Source organism: Microtus oregoni, unplaced genomic scaffold (genome assembly GCF_018167655.1).
Source record: "Microtus oregoni isolate MIOR12 unplaced genomic scaffold, Mior012 000061F_ref0000440, whole genome shotgun sequence".
Lineage (NCBI taxonomy): Eukaryota > Metazoa > Chordata > Mammalia > Rodentia > Cricetidae > Microtus > Microtus oregoni.
Window position 1 is genome coordinate 9,638,015 of NW_024543871.1, and position 11,610 is coordinate 9,649,624.

The window sequence follows — 11,610 nt, forward strand, 5'->3', positions numbered from 1 at the left end:
GTCAGAATGGCTAAAGTCAAAAACACCAAGGATAACCTTTGCTGGAGAGGCTGTGGAGGAACGGGTACCCTCATCCATTGCTGGTGGGAATGCAATCTTGTGCAACCACTGTGGAAGTCAGTGTTTCGGTTTCTCAGGAAATTCGGGATCAACTTACCCCTGGACCCAGCAATACCACTCTTGGGAATATACCCAAGAGATGCTCTATCAAATGACAAAAGCATTTGTTCAACTATGTTCATAGCAGTATTATTTGTAATAGCCAGAACCTGGAAACAACCTAGATGCCCTTCAATGGAAGAATGGATGAAGAAAGTATGGAATATATACACGCTAGAGTACTACGCTGCGGTAAAAAACAATGACTTCTCGAATTTTGCATACAAATGGATGGAAATAGAAAACACTATCCTGAGTGAGGTGTCCCAGACCCAAAAAGATGAATATGGGATGTACTCACTCATAATTGGTTCCTAGCCATAAATAAGGACCACGGAGTCTACAAGAGGTGAACCTAAAGAAGCTAAGTAAGAAGGTGAACCCAAGGAAAAACATATAGTTGTCCTCTTGGCTAAGGGAAGTAGACCAAATTTCCGGGGAGAAAATGGGATCTTGGGGGTGGGGTGGGATGGGGGTAAGGGGAGATGGGGAGAGAAAAGGTAGAAGGGAAGGAGGGGGGACCTGGGGAAACAGGAGAATTGGGATAAAGGAAAGGTGGATAGGGGAGCACGGAACCACAATTCTTAGTTAAGGGAGCCACTTTAGGGTGGGCAAGAGACTTGACCCTAGAGGGGCTCCCTAGTGCCCAAGATGAGGTTCCCAGTTAGTTCCTTGGGCAGCTGAGGATTGGGAACCTGAAATGACCCTATCCTAGAGCAATACTGATGAATATCTTGCATATCATCATAGAATCTTCATCTGGTGATGGATAGAGAGAGAGACCCACACAGGAGCACTGGACTGAGCTCCCAAGGTCCCAAGGAGGAGCAGAAGGAGGGAGAACATGAGCAAAGAATTCGGGACCACGAGGCGTGCATCCACCCACTGAGACAGTGGAGCTGATCTACGGGGAGCTCACCAAGGCCAGCTGGACTGTGACCGAAAAAGCATGGGATAAAACCGGACTCTCTGAACATGGCGAACAATGAGGGCTGATGAGACACCAAGGACAATGGCACGGGGTTTTGATCCTACTTAATGTGCTGGCTTTGTGGGAGCCTAGCCAGTTTGGATGTTCACCTTCCTAGATATGGACGGAGGGGGGAGGACCTAGGACTTAACACAGGGCAGGGAACCTGGACTGCTCTGTGGACTGGAGAGGGAAGGGGAGAGGAGTGGGGGGAGGGGGAGAAGGGTGGGAGGAGGGAGAGAAGGGTGGGAGGAGGGGAAGGGAAATGGGAGGCTGGGAGGAGGTGGAAACTTGTTTTTTGTTTATGTTTTTTTTTTCTTCTTTTCGCAATAAAAAAAAATGGTCTAAACAGTTGAAAGGACTTCTGCTCCATCACCCAAGTTACAATCTTTTATCCCTCTCTACTAAAGATGTTAAAATTCTATTCCCCCAACTGTAACTTCTTTTACATAAGCAGAATCATACGGAAACCTCACAACTCCCCCTTATAAACACATCACTCCCCTATCTACAAATTATACACAAATTATCTAAATTCTCAGTCACAGAGTCAGTTCCTTCTTTCCACCATGTGGATCCTGGGGATGGAACTCATATAGTCAGGCTTGGCAACAGGCTCCTTTATATGCTGACCCATCTCGCTGGCCCAAATTTCCCATTCTAACAGTGAGAAAGTTGGCTCTTACTATCTACTACCTATAGACTTAACTGCAATTTCACAATTATTATTAAGTCCTTCCATATAAGTAACTATCACCTACATTACAGTCCAATTCCTTCAGCTGCTAGGCTCCACTAATTTACAATTATGGAAGCTCAGCCCTCCATAAGCCTAAGTGAGAACATTATAGTAACACTGTTTGGCCACAGTCTACATCTATCCAGAGATCACCTAATATCCTAAATTTGAGTTGTAGCTCTCCTTGTACTGATTTTTGCCAAAATTAACAAAATGGTTAGCAAAGAGCTCTATCCAAATTTTGGTACTTGGATGCTTAACACAAATGCTACTCCGTTTCTCTGACTTCCAGAAATGTTACCACATTAAATAGCTACTAGTCAGAAGTTTTTTGAACCAGAAGCATTTAAGTACATTATGGACTCATGGGCAACAATCTTTTAAGGCTATTACAATTATCTATAGTAAAGTCGATTATTTCTAAATATTGCTTCAAATTCTAAATTTCCTTCTCAATATTTTGGCAACAACTATTAGTGGCATAGTTTAGGACAGTGCTTTATAATATGGCAGCCATGTGGGCAGCTGAATTTAAATTCAACTAAAGCCAAGTTCACTGTTCAGTCACAATAGCCCCATTTCAGGTACCACATGAACTTAGTGACCACCTCATGAGACAGTAGAAATAGGCATCTCCATCAAAACCAGAGTTACACTAAATAGCACATGGCCTTGAAGTTCAGAATGTAGGGTCTATCTATTCATATACTTAGCAGTATGGGATAAAAGAGAGTCATTTTTATTTTGTATAATAATTCACTTGTATGTCTAAATACACTTTATTTTGTTGTACAAACTTATCTAGCTTTACCCTTTGCGAGCTGTTTCACTCTGGAATGTGGGGTCAGTTGCCATAATAAAATTCAACTGGGATGATCTATGTTGTAGGAAGCCTAGAACATCTTGTAAGCCAATTAACTTACTGCAAACATCACTTCCAAGAGCTCTGGCAAAAAAGTCAAAAAGTAATGGCTAGCTGAAAGTAGACATGCAAATGTTTGTTCATTAAGTTCCAAGCTTATGAACTTTCTACCAGAGATGACAAATCAAAAATCTAAACACAAAAGGACCACTGTGACATGTCACAGGCTACTTAAAAAAAGACCAAGAGATTAACTATCAGTAGCAGCTAAGTTGCCAGTTTATGTTCAAGACACAAAGCCTAATACCAAGTCTAAAGTATGGTTTGGCAACCTTAGTAATATCAAAGCTAGGGTTGAGGTAATTCATCAAGAATGTATGAAAGATTAACTATCAGTAGCAGCTAAGTTGCCAGTTTATGTTCAAGACACAAAGCCTAATACCAAGTCTAAAGTATGGTCTGGCAATCTTAGTAATTATCAAAGCCAGGGTTGAGGTAATTCATCAAGAATGTATGAAAACTTAACTTACAAAAAAGCATTAATATTTTAAAGAAACTGATACATTTAACACTTCATAAATTACATTTGAGGGGGATATCTAATATACAAAAATAGCTAATGTTACTAGCTTTTTTTATGGGGCGGGGAGCTATTAAGCAAATGTTCTAAACATTAAGTGTTCTGTAAAGAGTATTTTTCATTTGCTAGTTGGGCTCTTGAATACTGTCTGCAGTGTCCTTACTTGATTATCAAAGACTTATTAAAAACATAGAATGTGGGGAAATAAGGTATCTTTATCAAAATAACATATGAACAGTTGCTTATTTAAAAGCAAGCCATGGTCAGCAAGGAAAATCAAATGTTCTGATTCTACTTAACTTTCCTATTCTTCTCATTAAACCACAAGTTTTATATTTTTGTAAGAAAAAACATATATAAAAATCTTGCTATTCTCCACAAAAATGAAGTCTCCTACCTTTTTGGTTTTCTTTATCAAATCCTGAAATCTGTTAAAAGAAAATATTTTACCTTTATTAAATTACTCACTTATAAGTAGCAAATCAAAGTTGCTCATGAAACACTCTTACCAGTGATTTGTACAGACTGGATGAGGGGTTGATTCGAATGAGCTGTAATAGATCCTGCATAGTAAATACCTTAAAGAGAGAAAAAAAGCTTAAGTATACAAATTTGTCTACCAATAAGTTTAAATGATATATTACTGAATATAAAATTAAGACTCATTTCGATTTAAAATAATATTATATATAATTAACCTAGTAATGCAAAAACAAAGCTTTTATGTTGCCAACAAGTTACAATAAATATAATGAGGTCAGAAGGATCAAATAATTTGTTGCTTTTTAAATTACATCTATTTATTTTTGTGTGTATTGGGAGGAATGAACATGCTATGGTGTATATGTGGAGACCAGAGGACAATTTGCAGGAATTAGTCCAATCCTTTTACCATATGGGACCTAGGACTCCAATTCAGGCCATCAAACCTTAATAACAAGTGCCTTTTTCTGCTAAGCCATGATGCCAATCCAGATAAAATTTTTTTTTTTTTTTTGGTTTTTCGAGACAGGGTTTCTCTGTGGTTTTGGAGCCTGTCCTGGAACTAGCTCTTGTAGACCAGGCTGGTCTCGAACTCACAGAGATCCGCCTGCCTCTGCCTCCCGAGTGCTGGGATTAAAGGCGTGCGCCACCACCGCCCGGCTCAGATAAAATATTTTTAACCAAGTAATTAACCTCCAAACACTAACAGAAATGAAAGAAATCATGAATGCCTTACAGATAACACTCAGCTATTTGGTGAACCAGGGGATTTATGAATGAATTTCAGGGTCCTTACAGCTATATAAAAATGTGAATAAACTTCAGCTTTTATTATTCTAAACTATGAATGACTATTGTGTACCTGAAATAGTTTTAATCACACAGCTATTCTTGATATACATATTTCTACTATAGTATGTATTGTGCACTAGCTCTATCCTTAGGACACTGAGAAAATATATTTTCACATGGTTTCCCTTTAAAGAAGCTCTGGTTGGCATTTACGTTATTAGAAACAATTAATGATATGAACTGGTTTAATTATTACTGAGAGGGTCCCTGCAGGTGTCATACTGCACAACGCGATCGGAATGAAAACCCGGTACAGACTGACTTCGCTGACCTGGATCACACTTAGAGAAGTCTAATAACAGGTAGTTTATTTCCAATGTACTTAAGCCCAGGATAATTTGGAAAAAGTTTCCCGGTGTGATGCAATCTCTGATTCAAAAGGAAACACAATTACATTGAAACTCAACTCAGGGCACATGTCGTTTCTTCCAAGAAGATAGGTTCTAAAAATATACTACCTGTACTTAGCCTTAAGGACCTAAGGGTCTGGCCTGGTCTCTACAGTCCTGGTTGTAGGAGCTTGATATGGCATGGCCCAAAAAATAATGTAGATCACCAGGCCATCAATCACTTGCAATTCTCAGCTTTCTGGATGGAAGAATGTGTTTTTCATTTTTCCCATTAGAAAGACAATCATGTAGACTTAACATTCCTGGTTTCTCTGGAGATCAGTGGGCTCATGTACCTTCATGTCATGCTTCCAACATATTACTATAATTATATAGCTATCACACAGTAATCAAAATTGTAAAATGTGTCATAAGAAAGAAGATGAGCTAAAAATGAATTCTTGTTTTAAGACTTGTTTTAAGACAGGGTCTTACTATGTATACCTGGTTGGCCTGAGACTCACCAAGCTGGCCTAAAACTTGGGATTCTCCTGTCTGTCTAGTGCTGAGAATACAGATGTATGCCACCATGTCTAGATTAAACAATAAATTATTTATGCTGACAAGTTGAATATAGTTAATAAAGTATACCATATTTGTTCATCAGAATACTAACATTGCTCTTATTTCTTAAAACTTTGAGACAATTGCAGAACAAACAAAAACAAAGACACACAGAGAAAACATCAGGAATGAATCCTAATGTAAAACATAGACTTGATTGACAATTTGGTGCCAATTTGGAATCACTGACTACAATCAATGTATCCCAAGATGAAAAATGATGATTGTGTAGGACTCTGTGCATGTGGGAAAGATAAAGTATATGAAAACTATTTTCCACTCAATTCTGCTACAAGCCTAAAACTATTCTAAAAACAAAATTCTATTTTAGGTAATGTACAAGTATTGAGAATGTCTGACTTTAAAATAATTAATAAAATGTGACTATAATGTTCAACAGTGACAAGAATTAGTTAAAATCATTAGAGTAGTAAGACGTAAGGAATGTGCTACTATTATAGATTTTCTTAAATTATGTATTTTGCACTTCTCTTATGCAAAGCAGAGAAACACCTGCAGCCATCTAAATGAAGAACATGTTAGAAAACAAAATGTTCATCTTGGGCACTAGGGAGCCCCTCTAGGGTCAAGTCTCTTGCCCACCCTAAACTGGCTCCCTTAACTAAGAATTGTGGTTCCGTGCTCCCCTATCCACCTTTCCTTTATCCCAATTCTCCTGTTTCCCAGGTCCCCCTTCCTTCCCTTCTACCTTTTCTCTCCCCATCTCCCTTTACCCCCATCCCACCCCATCCCCAAGATCCCATTTTCTCCCCGGAAATTTGGTCTACTTCCCTTAGCCAAGAGGACAACTATATGTTTTTCCTTGGGTTCACCTTCTTACTTAGCTTCTTTAGGTTCACCTCTTGTAGACTCCGTGGTCCTTATTTATGGCTAGAAACCAATTATGAGTGAGTACACCCCATATTCATCTTTTTGGGTCTGGGACACCTCACTCAGGACAGTGTTTTCTATTTCCATCCATTTGCATGCAAAATTCGAGAAGGTTCCCAGTTAGCTCCTTGGGCAGCTGAGGATTGGGAACCTGAAATGACCCTATCCGAGAGCAATACTGACGAATATCTTGCATATCATCATAGAATCTTCATCTGGTGATGGATAGAGATAGAGACAGAGACCCACACAGGAGCACTGGACTGAGCTCCCAAGGTCCCAAGGAGGAGCAGAAGGAGGGAGAACATGAGCAAAGAATTCGGGACCACGAGGCGTGCATCCACCCACTGAGACAGTGGAGCTGATCTACGGGGAGCTCACCAAGGCCAGCTGGACTGTGACCGAAAAAGCATGGGATAAAACCGGACTCTCTGAACATGGCGAACAATGAGGGCTGATGAGACACCATGGACAATGACAGGGGGTTTTGATCCTACTTAATGTGCTGGCTTTGTGGGAGCCTAGCCAGTTTGGATGTTCACCTTCCTAGATATGGACGGAGCGGGGAGGACCTAGGACTTACCACAGGGCAGGGAACCCGGACTGCTCTGTGGACTGGAGAGGTAGGGGGGGGGAGAGGAGTGGGGGGAGGGGGAGAAGGGTGGGAGGAGGGGGAGAAGGGTGGGAGGAGGGGAAGGGAAATGGGAGGCTGGGAGGAGGTGGAAACTTGTTTTTTTTGTTTATGTTTTTTTTTCTTCTTTTCGCAATAAAAAAAAAATTAAAAAAAAAAAAGAAAACAAAATGTTCTGCCCTGCAATGCTATTTAGAAGCAACTCACCTTGGGCAAATCACTTCACCTGTCTACATTCTGCGTCATCATTTGTAACACATGTGCTCCCTGCAGTGTACCTAGCACAGTGCCAGTTTCACAGCGAACATTACAGAAACAGCAGTTACCAGTCTAACTTAAACCACATGGACTGTAACATCACTTTCAACTCCAAAACATTTTGTGATTCCACACACCACTATTTTACAAAAGACTGAAATACTAAAGCATTAATAACAGTCACATTTGATAATCATTTGTGCACGGATGACATAAATCAAAGATGAACAAGAAATGAAGCTAGCCAGTCAAAAGACAAGCAGAGGAATTAGATACCACTTTACGGTTATTAGAGGAAGAAACTGTCAAGAGAAAATTCAAAAATACCAGAATTTACCTTTTCTTTTGCCAAACCACTTTCTGGAAAGAACACAGAAAGTGAATATTCATAGCCACATCTTTGTAAGTGATCTGCCACCAGCGAGTTAGAAGCGCCTATTAGGAGGGCACTCCCTTCCACTGAAATGGACGGAGGCTTCACTTCTCCACTCAATACAGGATGCATCAATTCATGAATTAGCTGTTTTCGGAGTTGTGTCTAGTGAGAAACAGAAAAAAAAAAGAAAGACAAAAGGAGATACATTTTACCAGAATAGAAACACACACAGATCTGCCACATTAATTGAATTCTTTCTTTCACTTTCAAAATGAATCTAGATCCATGGGCAAAAAGTAGGAAGCACTTCTTTCACAATTTATCTTATCCCTAAGTGGGCTTGAACAAAAACTTTCTCTCCCCAGTTCCTACACCCACCATCCATAGACCATAATTTGACATCTCAAAAAGCAATTTCAGCTGTTTATGATGAAGAAATTAAGCCATATGAAAAATTTTGCCACTTCATCTCAACTGTGGATTGTGGCAGTCTACGATTCAAATAAACTGGAAAATTCAAGATCATCCTTGGCTCTATAAATAGTTCAAGACCAATCTGGGCTACAAAGACCCTGTCTCAAAAAAAAAAAGTAGTTAAAAGTATCTGTTTTATAATCGTGGGAATTGAAGTTTAGATTCTAGTACTTATAAAACAAGCCACCTGGGTGTTCTGCCAACACAAGGGATCAGATAGCCTGTTCTGGTCTGCCTGCATATACAAACACACACACATATACATGCACTCAGGCAGACATATATAAAATAAATCTTAAAAATATACAGTAGTATGAAAGGGCACTTTTCACAAAATGGGACGGAAACTCAAAGTATGAGAGAAAAGATTTGTGTCACACACATCTCAGAAATGGATTAACTAGACCAAATATAAACAAATGATTTGACAAGTTTCATTTAATATATACCTAAACTGGATATAGTAGAAGATGCCTGTAATCCTAACACTAGAAAGGTTGGGGCAGGATGATCCCCACAAGATTGAGGCAGGATAGTGAGACACTGTCTCAAAAAACCACCAATTATGACAAAACCCACAAAATAAACAAAAACACCCTATACCTAAATGACTTTGTAATTGACTATAAATACAAATTCATATCAAATAATAAAACAATATAAACTAAACCACTAAAAATTCTATAAAATTTAAAAGTTGTAGCTTAATCTATATCAGTCATTGAATTTAGAAAGTAAAAATTAGGGGCTGGAGAGATGGCTCAGAGGTTAAGAGCATTGCCTGCTCTACCAAAGGTCCTGAGTTCAATTCCCAGCAACCACATGGTGGCTTACAACCATCTGTATTAAGGTCTGGTGTCCTTTTCTGGCCTGCAGGCATAGACACAGACAGAATATTGTATACATAATAAATAAATAAATAAATAAATATTTTTAAAAAAGAAAGTAAAAATTAGCTAAGTTTGAGAAAATGTCATCCAGTTGGGCTAATAAACTAAATAGCCAGCCATGCTATAGCTGGGAAGTGAACAAGGGCTACAGACAAAGATACCCATTGGTCAATACCAAATAAAATTGAGATGTGAGGTAAAGGACTATCAAGTCTAATTTGCAATGTGACATAACCAGAAATGAAAAGATTCTTCTATATTATAGATTGATAAAATGTAATCAATCCAGGTGGTTGAATCCAGTATCATTAATGGGGGAGTGAGTTGACAAAAGATAAAGCCTTTCTAACATTTCAAATGAGAGAGCTGGGGAGAGGGCTCGTTGCTAAAATACTTGCTGTGCAAACATAAGAAGCAGACTTCAATCCCTAGCATGTACATCAAAAGCTAGGCATAGTGCTGAATGTTTGTAATCCCAGCCCCAGGGAGATGAAGACAGGAGGACACCTGTCTTTATTCACCTTGATAGCCAACCAGCCTACCCTTATCAGTGATCCTTGATCACAAAACACAAAGTGGATGGCTCATGAAGACAGAAATATGCAAATATGCATATGCAACTACATACACAGGAGCCAGAACACACAAGGGCACACATCCCCAAAAGTAAATATTCAATGACGTGAGAATAAAAAAACTTAGTTTGACTATATAAAATTAGGCATCAATATTTTAAAAGCCAAATAGAACACAAATCAATAGATTCTATTAAGAGAGCTCTTAAAATATTATCACCCTAACCATTCTCATGGAAAAACAGATATAAACGGGCAGAAAAGTACAATGAACTTAATAGTCAAAGAAATGATCGAAGCAATGAGATTTTTTTTTTCAGTGTTACACTGTTAGAAGGTGTCAGGGCAACACTGAAATATATCACCAAACTGCTTGTGAAATATAAACTGTAAAAACCATTTCAGACCCAGATACATACACTGGTAAAAATGTTCATACCCCAGGGCATAATGGCACTGGCCTGTAATCCCAGCACTCAAGAGGCAGAGGCAGAACATTGCAAACTGGCCAAAACCTACTTATGTCTCTTTCTCAGAAATGGGATTTCTCTATGCTAGACAGAAAATGACAGGCACAATAGATCATGTGTAGACTTTAGTAGAAGCTAAGCATTCAAATAGTAGAAAGTTACCTGTGTGATGTTTGACTAACCAAGATGAATCTGTTGCCGCTAAAAGCAAGGATTTCAAGCAACTTGAGCAAACAAAGAAAGGCTCATCATATAATGTAAATTTTAAAATGATACATACACCTTATACCAGTTTATGGTTATCAAAGATGATTCTCCCTTCTGCTTTCTTTGTATTTTCTATACAAGTCTTACGTATTTTATGAAGTTAATAAAACAATAACAGTGGGAAAAAAAATCAGGCTCGCCTTTCCTTAATTTCCAATTCTAAATATAAAATGTATTTTTGAAAGGCATATTGTAATGAAATACATTGAACTAACTCTTCCACACTTTGCTGTTACCCAAATTTAAGGTGCACTAGTACATATTTGCTACTCACAGTAAATGTTCACTCTAATATATTCTATTTTTATTTAATATTATTGACACAGGGTCTGACTACGCAGTCATGACTGACCTGAAACTGGCTAGCTGGCCGAGGCCGCCCTCAAATCAAGAGATGTGCTTGCCTCTGCTTCCCAAGTGCTGGAATTAAAGAAAAGCATGCGACAACACACCTGCTACCATTCCAGTATAGATTTAAAAAAATCCATTTCTCAAAACTGTTACACAATAAGCAATAACTTCTTCATATTTGTCTATGTAGTGTCATCAAGAGACTCTAAAACCACCTATTCTGAAAAGTGTACATCTACGGAATTTCTTGTTTTTTAGTTAGCAAAGAAATAACAGGTTTCATTTTGTGTACACTGTTGTGCTCTGCTCATATTCACCTTCCCGTCACCCTCCCCACCCTGTCCTGTCCCCACAATTGTCCCCCTTCTGCTTTCATTACATATACATAACAGGATCAAATCTAGATTGTAAACAAGATTTGTAACAGCACCTCAGACTTATTACAATGTTTTCACTATATACATGCTATGTGCTACCTTAATGTTGGTTCAATAAATCTATTATATGGTTTTTAAGACGACTGAAACTCAACATTTTCAAAATGTAGCTCACCGATACAATCTATATTTTAGTGATTTTGGAATCCAAGCTCTGGCTGAATTTAAATGTGGAACTACCTACTGTCAGAGGTTACACTGGTGAAACTAAGGACAGCCATGCCTACATCTGATACCTTAAGTGTGTCCAGTATACCCCGATCCTTAAACGTCTGGTACAGCTTTTTGCGCAGTTCATCTTGACTCAACACATCACACTTGAGGGACATGGCGGACTGGAAGAGAAAATGATGAGTTACCTAGCGGCAAAGGAGACCTGGATTTCAGAAATC

The 11,610-nt window shown here is 38.7% G+C and overlaps 1 protein-coding gene across 5 annotated transcripts in view; it reads right to left on the bottom strand.

The window, feature by feature from the left end:
- Ofd1 (OFD1 centriole and centriolar satellite protein) overlaps window positions 1–11,610 on the bottom strand; it is a 48,424-nt gene that overhangs the window by 36,351 nt on the left and 463 nt on the right. For 4 of the 5 annotated variants that reach the window (XM_041639983.1, XM_041639981.1, XM_041639979.1 and 1 more), the window contains exons 2-5: window positions 11,455–11,553; window positions 7,716–7,916; window positions 3,820–3,888; window positions 3,708–3,738 (exon numbers count right to left, since the gene is read on the bottom strand). In XM_041639983.1, coding sequence (XP_041495917.1) covers window positions 3,708–3,738; window positions 3,820–3,888; window positions 7,716–7,916; window positions 11,455–11,547 — 394 coding nt within the window. In that variant the 5' untranslated portion in view covers window positions 11,548–11,553. The remainder of the gene's footprint in view (window positions 1–3,707; window positions 3,739–3,819; window positions 3,889–7,715; window positions 7,917–11,454; window positions 11,554–11,610) is intronic. The other variant, XM_041639982.1, reaches the window with a different exon arrangement.